General features: G+C 33.6%; 1 protein-coding gene across 2 annotated transcripts in view; it reads left to right on the forward strand.

Moving 5' to 3' along the window:
* Positions 1–15871, forward strand: part of LRRIQ3 (leucine rich repeats and IQ motif containing 3) — a 204197-nt gene that overhangs the window by 122749 nt on the left and 65577 nt on the right. For both annotated transcript variants that reach the window (XM_025871848.2, XM_073896525.1), the window contains exon 6: positions 10904–11033. In XM_025871848.2, the coding sequence (XP_025727633.1) occupies positions 10904–11033 (130 nt within the window). The remainder of the gene's footprint in view (positions 1–10903; positions 11034–15871) is intronic.

Genomic DNA, 15871 nt, shown 5'->3' on the forward strand with positions numbered 1-15871 from the left:
AGCTCTTTCTATGTGGGCAGGAAGAAATAAGGTTATCATTGAAAGAAGATAGATGAAAATAAGATACAAGTCAAAAATAGTGCAAAAAGATCTTGCAAAGTTATGAACTATGTAAATATTTTCTTGTCAGTGCTGTTATACTAGAACTTAGAATACCTTTCAAAGATAAAGAAGATAAAGGAGTTACTCTATACTGTGGTCATTATAATAAAATTCATTATTCCAGAAATGTTACAGGCTGATTATGTAAACTAAAAATGAATTATGTAGATAAATTAATGAATCAATTTTTAATGAATTATTAAAGAAAATGAAAATAAAGAGTCTTAACATTTTAGAGCATGTTTCTTTTTGATACAATTAGAGGTAGGGTACTTGGTATAGGGGCAATTGATCTGACTCACTATGCCAAGTAATTTCCCCCCCAAATCTTAAGGACGTTGATAAATCTTAAAAATACTAGTTCAGAGACAACATTAAAGTCTTATGCAAGATGCATATTTTTTTTTAATTGGGGCGTAGTCTTTGTGTGGGAAATAGTGTATATTCTCAACTATTAAATAAGTCTTTGCCTTACAAAGACTGATATAAAAATACTTCATTTCTTAAACATCTTAGTGGAGAGTAGAGGTAGGAGAAAATATATAAAAAGCATGTCTTTCCTTTTTAACTTTAACTTTTGAATTCATTGAAATGTAAAAACCCTATCATTCATACTTTTAGGTTTCTTGCTATCACATAGAGCCATGATTATTAGAATTCGTGAGCACCTAAAAAGCAAATCTGGAGCTTGCTGTCCTCAAGGCAAAATGTAATGTTTGCTGACTATCATTAACTAATGGTACACCTCAAGAGTTTAACTGTATTTTTTCCCATCTTTAAACCTTATCACTGTATTTTTCTTCAGGGTAAAAAAAAAATATGGGTCAATTTTCACTGAAGTGGGCTGGATTATGTATTCACCTCTCATCAGTGTCAAAAGGAATTGTGCACATCATTCCCTGGACAACAGGATGAAAACCTGTCTCTGATTGGACACTAGGGATATCAGCTGTACACACAAGATAAGTGTAAAGTTGAAAAGAGAAATACATTTAGTAATTCATCCAAACCAGCATATTTTAACAGTTTGAAACTTGCATAAAAATGATGAAATTATTTACTTCCTCGTACAAGAAAGTTAATATTACCATTTTTAAATCCAGTGAAACTAATCATCATAAAAATTTTGCTTTAAAAAGACTGATAATTCAGAACTTTTCAAGCTGTCCATCTTTTTCTAATAAACAAGGTAACAAAATCAATAAAATGACCATTCTTTACCACTTACTTAGAATGAATTTTTATTTGTTCAAGGTAAGAGAGAGTGGCTATTTCAATGTACTTTGATATTGGTCTGTGCCTTGAATAACAAAAATTAATGTTTTATGAGTCATCTAGAAAACAACATAGAATTTTCTTAAAACAAATTTAAGTTCCATGACTTGGAAAATATTAACTATTGAATCATACTGCTGCTCTCTGGTCTCTTTAGGATAGTTTTAGAGATATTCCATCTAAGCACAGGTGTTTAATGACAGTATTCACCTGGAAAGCCTGGAGGGACTTAAAGTAAATTGCAGGCATTTCTTTATATTTCAGTTTTTGTTTAATGAAATATAAAGATTCTGGCAATACCTGCTCTAATAGCTTATGAACCTAAAATAAGCCTGTTTGTATCTTTGAAAGTTTTGGTGACTACGGTTTTGAGTCCTTTTATTCAGCCACAGGAATATTGGGCCTCATGTAAATAATAAACTCTGGACCATGGCTGAAATATTTCCAATAAGAGCAGTAGAGCTGAGGTTGTTAAAGAAGTTCTGAATGCTCTGAAGTCAGGCCGACTGAGATTTGTACTGGGGCTATAGAACTTTCCGGCTGGCTAACCAGGGTCAGTGATAGCACTTCCTGAGTCAGTCTCTCCTTCTCTCTCTCTCTCTGCCCCCTGTAGTTCCTAGCACATGTGTAGCATTCAGAAGGAAGGAGCATAATTAAACTGCATTTGAAACAGTCATTTTAGTCTTTAGTATTGTAATAAAAGCTTATATGAAGCAACATTTACTAATATTCTTAAACCCCCAAATGAGTATATTACTCACAGTTGCAGGAGGCTAAAACCTCAGTTTTAGAAAATGTTACCCAAGTAAATATTATTGAATCAATTTGATAGTTTATCAATATGTATGCATAAAGCATATTTAAGTTGGTTATAATATGCTTTACTCAGAAGTATAATTATGTATATGGTTACTCTGTTAATTAATTAATTATTTTTTAAAAAGATTTTATTTATTCATGAGAGACACAGAGAGAGGCAGAGGCAGAGGGAGAAGCAGGCTTCCTGCCGATGCGGGACTCGATCCCAGGACCCTGGGATCATGACCTGAGCCGAAGGCAGACACTCAACCAACTGAGTCACCCAGGCATCCCACTCTGTTAATTTATTGAGGGCTTGTGTGTGTGTGTGAGAGAGAGAGAGAAAGAGAGAGAAATATAACTGCTTCCTCAGATTCTAAACCTTAATTTAAAACATATACCCTATCTAAAATGCCGGATTTGCTTAAGATATTTAGGGTAGAAGAGAGCAACCTAAACATCAGTTAAAATGTTGGCAGTCCCTATCTGTTCTTTTTTCTCTTTTGATAAATGTGGGCATTGTTAAATACACATAGAAATATAGACTCTTGGGCTACATATGTTACTAGTAAGGAAAAGTTTTTTTCTTTTCTTTAGAAAATTCTGTTTTGTAGCCCATCAATAAATTTCACACCACCATATGAACTTGTCTCATTTGGTGATTACTTAAGCAGTATTAACTTATATTGTTAATATATGCCCTGTCTCTTTTCATTTCAAAATGATTAGATTTACTGATTTAAAAATATCATAACCAATTAAGTTAACACATGAGGTTTAATAAAATGAAGATTCTTATTAGGAATGTATTTAGCATTAAGCCATTAAGCCTATGTTCTCAACTCTCTCTCTCTCTCTCCCTCTTTGTGTCTTTCTTTCTCTCTCTGTAGATATCCTCAGTTTCAGTTTAATCAAATCATATTTAATTGGAAACAAAGTTTTTCTCACTTTGAATGGCTTTATCTTGCTTCTTATATTTTCTATAGCCACGTAGAATATTAAATTATGAAAAATTTGAGAAATCTAGAGTTTAAGTATTCACAAAATAATAACTTTGTACTGATTCCTAGCATGATGCCATGGATGTAGTTGGCACTCAGTACATATTTGCTGAATAAACTAATCAAATTTCTCAATCCTTTTTTGTTATTTGTGAGTTGATACTGCAACAGAGGTTGAAGAATCCAATCAAAGTGGTGCAGGGATATTGAGATAAGTAAACCACAGACCCAGTCCTCAGAGAGAATAATTTCTTCTAGGGGTGAGAAATGTACTTAACGATGATATAAGGTAGATGCAATAAGTGCTTTGAAAGTTATAAACAAAATAATATTTGTAGAGTTACACACTTTTAAAAATGTGGTCTTTAGGTAAACCAGATACAGAATTATTCTTAACTATTACTATATAATACATTAGCTATTAGACAGTATAATCAATATATTAGTAAAAAAAAGGGACTTTGAATGGAATTGCATTGTCATGTAAATAAGCAAATATATATTTAATGTATATTATATAATATATATAAAATATATAAATAATAAGTAAATATTTTTAAAGAAACATAAATCTGTATACTATAAAATTTTTCATGACCTTTACTTACTTTACCTAATACCAATTGTTATTATTAATGAACTAGCACTATGTTCTCTCAACTTGAAATTATAACCTATTCTAAAATCATTGTGGAAGTTTGCAGCATCTCTTTTTACTGGGTTTGACAACTGCTACTAACAAATATCCACAGTAATGTAGCAGACAGAGTGGGCCTCAGTAATTTACACATTGGCACCTCTAATCTTGGAAATGATGGACCTTAGACCTTAACCATTCTTTAACTGAGGGAGCATGCCTTTCTATTATGCCTTTTCCCCCCATGTGTTCTTTAAATAGACATTTGCAGCAAAATATAATATTCAGTCACCTTCATTTCCCATGGCTACTTTTTGTATAGAAGAGAAATGTCACACTTCTTTCTGTATCTACTGTGTGTCCTATATTTGTTTATCCAGGTCATCCTTTGTGAATTCTCTTCCTCATGTATCCAGAGTATTATCATTTCTAGTCATCTAGAAGTAAGTAAGATTAGGAACAGATACAAGATAATCGCAATTTTTCAAATAGCAGTTAAACCTGCCTTTTGCTTCTAGGGGAATATCTTAAAAAGTAATTTTTATCATAAAACTTTATTTTAAATCATTCCCCCTTCTCCATGTTTTTTTTCCTGTTAACCAGCACTTAGTCTTGAAGGCAGAGTTCAAGTGGCACCTGCCAGAAGTGCATCTCTGTATATTAGCCTCTACTATGTTGAAGGAATTGCTTGCTAAAGTTAATGAGAGGCTATGTAGCCAAACAGTAGAGTTAACAGCTTTCATTCAGCCAAAGAAGGGCACCATTTTTAGTTTGGGTTTTAGCATATTCCTAAAGTTATTCCTTTGAGTAAAATATGGAAAACCTAAGATTTGGATTAGCGCTTTTAAACATGATGTCTTAGCTGGGAAGAGGAAAGGGAACAAAAACAACAGAAAACAGGTGGTAGGTTACCAAAGGACTAATGATTCTAAAGAGGTTTTTGAGATCATCCTTGAAATGGAGCCTACTTACAATGGACCATATATAGTGTAGACAAAGCAAATGCTTGATCAATTGTAGTACAAATAGTATGGGAATAGATAGATAATGTAACAATGAGTCTCTGTTAATCTGCTTTGGTTAAAGACTTATAATTCACTTTAAAGTTAAAGGGCTCTGATTTGCATAATACATAATGTGAAAACAAAACTACAGTCTATAGAACACTAACTAGGCTAATTTAGGAAACTCAAACCATTAAGGATTGAAAATGAATCTCGATTTTCAGAGACAGAAGAGTTTAGTATAAAATATTTACTCTTGGTCTAGAAAGTAGAGAAAATTCTTACCACTGTCACCACTCCTCAATTTTTAAATGTAAATTATCATCTCTCTTGGGGAAAATGAATATCTGGTACAAGCATCCATCTGATATTTTACAAACATGTGCTTATTTAGTTTGTCAATTACAGGGAGCTCCATAGCGCCTCAGTTAATCTATTCCAATTTTCAGTAATGTTCTGAGAATTTTTTTATGATTAGATGAAATTAATTCATACACACGTCTCTCACTGCTAGTATAGATTATTTTTTCCTAGCTTCTCTACTCACTACCATCAAAGGAGAGCTCTTTCATTGCCATTTTGGTTTTCTGGCTTATTGTTATGTAGAACAACAGAACAGGTAGAGAGATGTGCCCAAGTAGATGTATAATTATTCTTACCAGATGGTTATGTTTATGCTTTTCTTATGTGTAACATATTGAGGAATGGTAAAGTAGAGAAGACTCTAGAAAATTAAGAGTTTAAGTTGATGTACATGATGAAGAAGGGGATGAAAACCAAAGTTCCTAAACCTCCACTCATTCCTTCTAGTACTTGTCTTTGCTACTATTCTCTATTCATTACACATTTAGCATATAATTATTGAATATCTGCTGAGTGCCAGGGGCCATTCTTGGCACTGAGTAAGGAAGACAAGCAAAGTCCTTACCCTGGTGAACTAGATAGATTCTAGGAAAAAATAGAAAGCAAAAACCAAGTTGTAATCCAAGTAAACAAATCTGTGACAATAAAATAAATAGGTTGCTGAGATAGAGAATAATAGGAGAAGTCCTAGTTCTCACAAGATTGTCATGGAATGTTTTTCTGAGGAGATGAAAGTTAAGACCTGAAGGATGAGAAGCTAGCCATGCAAAGTGTAGGAGTGTATTTTAGATAGAGCAAAGAGCTTGCACAAGGACCTGAGGCATGGAGTAGATTGTTTTATTTGAGTTGGGTTCAGAGGACTGAATGAAATCCAGTGTTGTAAGAGTATGATGAATAAAGTCAAGGGTAGCATGAAATGAATTTGGCTATGTGGCCCAGGCCATATTTTGCTGGCTTTTCCAGCTCATAGTAAGGACTGGGCACCTTGGATAGCTATCAGGAAATGTAAAGCTAAAAATAAACACGATCAGATTTATCTTTTGATAAATGTAACTGAATCTTGTAAGAGCCAGGGTGAAGGCAGAAGCTATCAGAGGCCATTTGTGGTTGGAAAGGGTGACTATAGCTTAGACTAGAGAAGTAATGTAAAAAAGGAAGAGAAGTAGACAGATTTGAAATACATTTAGGAAGTAGAATTGTCAAGATTTGCTGATGGCTTAGATACAGGATTTCAGAAAAGAGGATAAAATAGAAAACAAATTCTAAGTTCTTGTGGTTTGAACAAGAGAATGCTATCATTTTATAAGATGAAGGAGATGGTAATTGGGGGAGGTAAGAAGCCTGAATCTTTGTTGCCTCTTTTCTACTCTGGATTTAATATGGCTTATTTATATAGGGCTTACTTTAAAAATAATTCAGTAGGTAGGTTGCTCTCTTTTCACATTCCAGATTATCTATCCTCATCTGAAAATATGTTGCCCTGACCCGACATAGTGCTTCAGCTATGGTTCTGATCAGAAATTAATATGGTAAGACTGTGTGATTTTCTTCATTCTAGGTAAAATGCTTAATATAGCATAAGGTCATCATACAATGGACTCTTAATTTACTCTTAACTACAATATTGTATCCTCTCACTCATGATTTTAAATTACATTATGTATTGCAGTGATTAAATGCATTTTGCCCAACTGTAATATTTACTTCTATTATACTTCATCTGTTTAATTTGATTGATTGCTTTAGTCTATTGAAAATGTTTAAAATTTCTGTCTTGTGTTAACTGATTTTGTTGTTTTGCCACCTCCCTAAAAATGTCATAAACATTTCCTTTATATTATTATTCAAATAATTTGTATAAATATTGATCATGATAGGGCTAAGAACAAGTCTGCTTATGACATTAGAGATTTTATTTCAAGTTGCATCATTTAATGAATCCTTACTCTTTCTCATGTGATATCTCAACATCTCTGATCTCCATCTAATCATATTGTCTTTCTAAAGTTGTGAAAACATTTATCTGAACATATTCCTGAAATTAAGGTTTATCATATCGAGGATGTTTGAACCTGAATTACTTTTGACCCTGTTAGAAATGACATTATATCTGATGTATTCACTTATTAACTTATACTGCTCCCTGGTGATCATTCCTCTTTTAAATGCTACCAAACATCCTTAAAACTATTTTCTAAAATTATTGAGGACCAGTGTTAGGCTTAAGGTACTTCAGCTAATAGAATATACTTTCTCTTATCAAAAACAAGATATTTATTAGATTATCCTAAATCTTCTGATGCTTTTCCTTCTCTATGATTTTTGAATATCAGTAAGTGGGCACGTCCTTTCTTTTCCTTCTTGTACTATGTACACAGAAAAGCCCAGTTTCCTTACCTTTGTAGCTTGTTTAAGTCTCAGTTCACTTAGGGCTTTAGATGCTCATCTTCTTAGATTTGTTTCACTGTCATATATGCAAGCTTTGTCACAGATTCTTCTTTTATAAAAGCAAAGGAAGGGAAAATTACTTTAAATGATGACAAGGAATGGCATGTGGATATATGAAAAAGGATAAGTGGGAGAACTAAAGAAAATATATTTCTGAAAGGAACTAACCAGCTATGCATTTAATTTTTAAATAGAATAAAAATATTAAAAATTTAAATTTCAATATCTAATTTTTAAAAATATTTTATTTATTTATTTGACAGAGAGAGGGAGAGGGAGCACAAACAGGGGGAGCTGCAGGCAGAGAGAGAGGGAGAAGCAGGCTTCCCGCCCCAAGCAGGGAGCCCTATGCTGGGCTCGGTCCATGACCAGAGCTGAAGGCAGATGCTTAACCGACTGAGCCACCCAGGTGCCCCTTCAATATCTAATTTTTTAAATTTCATGATTCTATAAATTAATTTTATTTGTGATAGAGATTGGATACTCAGATTATAGAGATGCACACTTTAAAAATTTCCTTTATTCGTTTTGTGGAAGGCAGAAGAATATGTATTAGTAGAAACAGATTGCTGAACATATCCTTACATTCTAAAGGGTCCATTTCTATGGTTGAAATAGAATTTGGGATGATTTTTAATGTATGATGAATTGCATTCTTAGTAGAGAGAGACAGTAGTTATAAAAATAGAGCAAAATTTATAGAAGTAAGAAAACACAATAATGATGCAGAGGACTAATTGAAGAGGACTGATAGATGAATTTGAGGTTGAAAAAGCATTTAGAATTGATTGTTACATATTTGATTGCAGAACAGTAGTCTACATTATTTTTGTCATACTTTGTTTAATAGAAAGAACTGAGCCCAAATGAAAATAGAAGCAATATTACTTAAAATAATGTTATATTTTGATAATGTGTTGATATTATGTTATGTTATAATTATTCTTGACAAACTTTAGAAAAAGATTTAATATAAGGAGAATGTATAAGCTCAGAAGTAACTGCTTATTTGTCTTTCTAGCAAAAACTAGTATTTTTGTCATGTGAAGAATGGAAAGAAATTATGTAAGAGTTGACTAGTGAAGGATTTTTTAGTGAAGAATAATAACTGAGATTCATTCCAGGACTACATAATATCTAGTACCTATCATGAGCATTAAAAAATTCTTGCACAATGAGTCATTGCATAAAGACAAATTGTTTTCAATAAATTAGAGAATATCACATATAAAATTTAAAAGATAGAAACTCAAGGATATTTATGTAAATACATCTGTTTTGTGCATTATAGGAATTTGGGCAGAAAATTGTAAATACAGGGCACCAGGACACATATCCAAGTGTCTCTCCTAAATTGTAGAATAAAGGAGGTTTGGACAAGTGGGCAGGTCAAGGTAGGGGAAATACGGCGATAAGTTTTTTATTTCAAAATCCTATCTGCTATCACATATTAGAGAGTTTATATGACTCCCTTCTTCTTGGATGAAGGTGGTGCCATTCACCAAAACCAGAAATAAGTTATAATAGGTTTGGAGGAGAGATAGGACTTAAATTCTATTGAGTATGAGATGTCTGTGAGATTTTCCAGGGTGAAAGAGCACAGCTCATAGTTACTGATGAGTACTACACAAGAAGCAAACACCTCAGAAAGGAATACTATCGAAGATACATATTTGTGAGCCTTCAGAATTTAGGCCAGTGGCACTCATCAAAGAAAGCATAATATTCTGGGAACATTTCTCAAAATACAAATGTATATCCGCTCCCAAACTTCTGATTTTTTTTCTCTGTGGCATACTGTGGTTGCTGACCAACATCTGTCCTTTTCTTCTTTCTTGGTAAGAAACCCCAAATTTTATTTTATTTATTTATTTTTTTTAAGATTTTATTTATTTGAGAGAGCGAGAATGAGAGAGAGAGAGAGCACATGAGAGGGGGGAGGGTCAGAGGGAGAAGCAGACTCCCCGCTGAGCAGGGAGCCCGATGTGGGACTCGATCCCGGGACTCCAGGATCATGACCTGAGCCGAAGGCAGTCGCTTAACCAACTGAGCCACCCAGGCGCCCCAGAAACCCCAAATTTTAGTCCAGGCAGCAAAGTACCTACTAAAAAGCCTGCATTGCTTACCCTCTCCTTTGTCACTATGAGTGGCCAATAAGATATAAACAGAAGTTATTGGAAGGACCTCTGGGAAAGTACCTTAAGACCATGGCCTGTGCCCTTTTGTCATTTTACCCTTTTCCTCCATCTTACTGACTGAAATACAGACATGGTGTTTAGAGGTCTAGTAGCTATCTTGACTCATGAGTAAACCTTGAGGATAAAAGCCACATAGAGGGCAAGACAGAGATGATAAATTTTGAAAGAGCCTGGGTTCCTGATGATCTGATGGATCCTTTGTACTGTGCTGGATAGACTGTGAAGACAAAGACAGACAACACAGTATTAATTATTAAAACATTCCCAACCAATTTACAGACATTATATGGTTTACATCTGATAGTGCCCCCAACTCTCCACTAAGCTCCTTTTCAATATTCTACCTGTTATTCCTTCCACATATACCAGATCCATTTGTACTTTCAAGATTTGTGATAATTCTGGTCCCGTTTCTCTTTCTTTCTATGTTACTATCTTTTTTAGTATTCTGTAAAATAGTTTTGTCTGCCCTTTCTTAACCTAAATCTTTCTTCAGGCTTTCTGGGCAACACCATCTTGCTTCTCTTTGTTTATTCCTTATTTTTCTTCCCTGGTGGGTTTTGTTTTGTTTTGTTTTTTTGTCATGGCACCCTCCCGATGGGTCCCTTTCCCCCTCAATCTCCCTCCAAGCATGGTCCAAAGTATATCTTTAACTCTTAATAGAAAGACAATCTCAAGAAACAAACTGAGGATTGCTGGGGCTGAGGGGGGTAGGAGGGATGGGGTGGCTGGGTGATGGACACTGGGGAGAGTATGTACTGTGGTGAGCACTGTGAGTTGTGTGAGACTGATGAATCGCAGACCTGTACCCCCAAAACAAATAATACGTTATATGTTAATTACAAAAAAAAAAAAAAATTCACAGCAAATAAGAAAGACAATTTATCAAAATCATACACAATGGAGCTCTTTACATCTTTTCCTAACTCTGCCTATTTCACAGGTTTTTCTTGGTCTTTTTAAAAAAACAAAATCAGTCATGGTAGTGTATAATAAATGTGAGAGTTCATTGAGAACTCTAAAATGTATATAACGGACATTATCATGGTTGTCATTGCTTTTATTTTGTTTCCACAGAGTATACATTCTCCTGTTTATTTAAAAAGTTCTAGAGAACAGAGAAAACATGTTTCTTCTATTATATATGAACTAAAAACAAAAGAAATTGGTATAAAATCAAAAAAATCAAGACGTCTCACTCAGAAAGGTTAGTTATATGAATCTTTAAATTATATGTATGAACATATTTTGATGAAGAGTAAATTCATTAGAAATTGGGCATGTTAATTTTGAACTATAAATATAAGATTCCATGAAATATATGTTGAGATATCTAGATAAAAATATCCATATCTCATTTAATATTTTATAAATGTACATATTTAGAAAGTTGTTTCATGGATATCAAGGACTGGATTTTGAGCAGAAGGGGGAATTAAGAGAAATAGATGTTAGCAGGAACCATATTGAATTGATAGCTTTGTTGCTGTATGGTCAGCATGGTTCCTCTTTCAGGAAATCTGTCAAGTATCAGATTAATATAAATAATTTCAATTAAGTAATGATACTAAATTTCCTTCAGGCTTTGAATGTAATTGTTTTGTCAATAAAAATACGTTTATCTTATGTCTATAAGATTTTGGTTATCAAATGTGTACTTGTTTTTTGTTGTTTTTGCAGAATTTTTTCTGATAAAATTTTATGTATGATCGATGGCATTCCTTTACCTCTGCCTTTCACAGAAAAATCATATAATCATTTTTGTAAAATTATTTGAAATAATTACAATTTTCTCAATGTTTTCTCTTAAACCTTTTGAAATTATTGTGATGAAACCACTTACCCTGAGACCTACCCTCTTAAAAGACTTTTAAGTGCATAACACAATATTGTTAACTATAGTCATAATGTTGCACAGCAGATCCCTAGAACTTTTTTATCTTGTATGACTGAAACTTTATACCCATTGAACACCTCCTCATATCTCTCTTTCTCTGACCTTTTAATTATTAATTATTCAAATCTTTCTCTTTTTAAAAACTCATGATGGTGTTTTTATCACCTTTTTTTTTTAAGATTTTTACTTATTTGACACAGAGTGAGAGAGAGAGCATAAGCAGGGGGAGTGGCAGGCAGAGAGAGGGAGAAGCAGGCTCTCTGCTGAGCAAGGAGCCTGATGTGGTACTTGATCCCAGGACTCTGTGATCATGACCTGAGCTGAAGGCAGCCGCTTAACCAACTGAGCCACCCAGGCGCCCCATCACCTTTTATTTTCTTTGTATATGAACTGTTGTACTTTATCTCTTAACGGTTCCTTATTTGTCAATGGCTTTTGATATTTCATCAATTATCCATAGTTTCATGTATTGTATATACATTTCATAAAGTTCTACATTGTTATTTAAAGGTAATTTTATTTATATCCAGTTATTTAACTCCTAGATTTATAAACGAAAATGAAATGATGGGAAAATAGTAGTTCCATGCACCATACCTCTACACTTAATCTTCCTGATACCCCAAGATAATATCATTTAATAATTTTAACTAACTCTTCTGCTGTTTACTTTTATATTTCCAAGTAACATACTTATTCTGCTAAAATGTCTTTTTTTTTTAGTTTTAGATATTATTTACAAATTTCCACTGTGAAAGATGGTGATTTAATTCTCTTATAAATCCTCCCTAATACACACACTTATATATTCCCTCCTCTATTCTCCCCATAAAATTAGATCACTACTATTTGGGGGTAAATTACTATTTACTGTCTTAATTGTTATGACTGTGTACATATTGTTCACAGCTGAGCCACACAATATGTTAGGATATGTTTGCTTTTTTTATACTATTTTTTTGAAACCTTGTTTGAAAATCTCATACCATTCAAACCACCACTCTCCCCCAGCATACCCACACACATATTTTTTTTCACAATATTTCTGCTTGAGCCTTTCATTTTTCTGATTTAATCAGGACTGCTTACTCTCTAAACCTGCTCTTAGATCATCTGTCTTGGTGTACGTCTCTTCAGACCTGTGATCCTGAGAATTCATTTATCTCCATGCTATGTAAAGACTCTAAGTTCCAGAATTCTATATCTTGGTCTTTCTTGGGTTTTTTCTTATTTTAATACAGTGCCTTCTCTATTAGTTTACTGAGAAATTGTATCTAGGAGGTAAATTTTTTAATACCTTGAAAGCCTAAATATGCTGTTATGCTACACTTATATTTGGTTGATGATTTGACTGTGTAGAGCTTCTTTCAGAATTTTTTCAGAATTGCTTTGTCATCTAACTTCCAGTATTTCCTTTGAGAAGTCCATTGACATTTAGTTCTCAGTTAGTTGTATATGAATGTCTATTTATTGTTTTTCCCTTCTGACTGGAAACTTTTAGCATTTTCTTCTTATACCAGGTGTTCTGCAATTTCACACTGATTTGTCTCATAAATATTTGCTTGCTTGGCCGGATTGTTTTTCTATTCAATTTATTGGAGTTATTCATTCTGAAAATTTATATTCCTCAGTTCTGGGTATTTCTCTTGTATTTTTTATGGTGATATATATAACATAAAACTTAACCATTTTGAGCATTTTTAATTATACATTAAGTGTGTGTATATAGTGCAACCATCATGACCATCCATCTGTGGAACCTTTTCATCTTCCATCTTCAATTGAAACTATGTGCCCATTACACACTAACTTCCAATCCTCCCCCACCCCAACCTCTGAAACCACTATTCTATTTCTCTCTAGAATTTGATTACTCTAGGTATCTCATATAAGTGGAATCATACAATATTTGTCCTTTTGTGGCTAGCTTATTTTATTTCGCATAATGTCTGTATTATTTTTTTAAAGATTTTATTTATTCATTTGAGAGAGAGAGCACAAGCAAGGTGAGAGGCAGGGAGAGAGGGAGAAGCAGACTCCCTGCTGAGCGGGGAGCCCGACGTGGGGCTTGATTCCAGGACCCTGAGATCATGACCTGAGCCAAAGGCAGACACCCAACCATCTGAGCCACCCAGGCGCTCCTAGTATAATGTCTTTAAAGTTGATTTATGTGGAAGCATGTCACATTTATTTTTCCTTTTTAAGGTTTAATAATAAATATTACATTACAGTCAACCTTTGAACAGCATAGCCGTGAACTGTGCAGGCTCACTTATACAGATTTATTTTTTATAAATACTAGTACTGTAAATATGTTTTCTCTTCCTTATTATTTTCTTAATATTTTTCTAGATTACTTTATTGTAAGCTTATAGTATATAATACATATAACATACAAAATATGTGTTAATTGACTATGTTATCTATGACTTTTGGTCCAATGGTAAGCCATTAGTAGTTAAGTTTTTGGGGAACCAAAAGTTATACATGGCATTTTAACTGTGCAGGGGGCTGGTGCCCCTAATCCCTGCATTTTTCAAGGGTCAATTGTGTGTTTTGCTTATCCAAACCAGCACTTGGGCTGCTTCCATATTTTAGCTATTATGTATAATGCTGCTATGAACATGGGTGTATAGATATCTCTTTGAGACCTTGCTTTCAGTTGTTTTGAGTGTATAGCCAGAAGTGGAATTGCTGGATCATATGATTTTACTTTTAATGTTTTCAAGAATCACCATACTGTTTGCTACAGCAGCTATACCATTCTACATTCCCAGCAACAGTGCACAAGAGTTCTAATTTCTGCACATCCTAACAGTTATTTTCTTTTCTTTTTCTTTTCTTCTTTTTTTTTAATGGTAACCATCCTAATGGGTGTGAGGTCATATCTCATTGTTCTTTTGTTTTGCATTTCCCTAATGATTAGTGATACTGAGCATCTTTTCATGTGCTTATTGGCCATATGTATATCTTCTTTGTAGAAATGTTTATTTAAGTCATTTTTGTCCATTTCCTATTTGTAGTGTTTACTTTTTTGTTGCTGTTGAATTGAAGGATTTCTTTATATATTCTAGATATCAATCTCTTATAAATGTATGATTTGCAAGTATTTCTCCTATGGGTTGCCTTTTTACTTCGTTGATAGTAAACTTTGATGCACAAAATTTTTTGATTTATTTGAGGTTAATTTTTGTTTATTATGTAAAGTAATAATCCAACTTTACCTTTGTGCACACGGAATTCAGTTTTCTGAGCACGACTTTTTTTTTTTTTTGAGAGAAAGAGGGCATGTGCCTCGGGGTGGGAGGGGAAGTGGGAGAGGGAGAGAGAGAATCTTAAGCGGACTCCATGCACAGTGCAGAACCAGATGTGGGGCTCAGTCTCATGACCTGAGGTCATGATCTGAGCTGAAATCAAGAGTTGGACGCTTAACCAGCTGAGCCACCCAGGCGTCCCTGAACACCATTTGTGGAAAAGACTATCCTTTCCCTATTGAATCATCTTGATATTCATTTTGAGAATCATTTGATCCTATATGCAAGCATTTACTTCTGGGCTTCTATTCTATTCCATTGATCTATATGTCTGTTTTTATATCAGAACCACACTATTGTGATTACTATAGTTTTGTAGTAAGTTTGAAAATGATGAGGTGTGAGAACTACAGTTTTCTTCTTTTTGGGGATTGTTTTGGCTCTTTGGAGTCCCTTGAAATTTTATATGAATTTTAGGATGAATTTTTCTATTTCTCCTAAAATGCCATTGGGATTTTTATAAGGAATACGTTGAATTTGTAGATTACTAGAAATTGAGTAGTAGTTTAGCAATATTAAGTCTTGTAGTCCACAAACATAGGTTGTTTATCCATTTATTTCTGTTAATTTTTTTCAGCAACATATTGTAGGTTTCAGTGTACAAGTCTTTCACATCCTTAGTTACGTTTATTCTAAGTATTTTATTCTTGATACTATTGTAAATTAAATTATTTTCTTAATTTTCTTTTTTGGATCCCTCATTGTTACTATATAGAAACGCAAATGATGTTTGTGTGTTGGTTTTGTATCCTGTAACTTTGTTGAATTTTTCTATTAATTCTAACAGGTGTGTGTGTGTGTGTGTGTGTGTGTGTGTGTGTGTGTGTGTGTGTG

The sequence above is a fragment of the Callorhinus ursinus genome, unplaced genomic scaffold (genome assembly GCF_003265705.2).
Source record: "Callorhinus ursinus isolate GAN/ISIS: 27379988/994484 unplaced genomic scaffold, GSC_fseal_2.0 scaffold9, whole genome shotgun sequence".
NCBI lineage: Eukaryota > Metazoa > Chordata > Mammalia > Carnivora > Otariidae > Callorhinus > Callorhinus ursinus.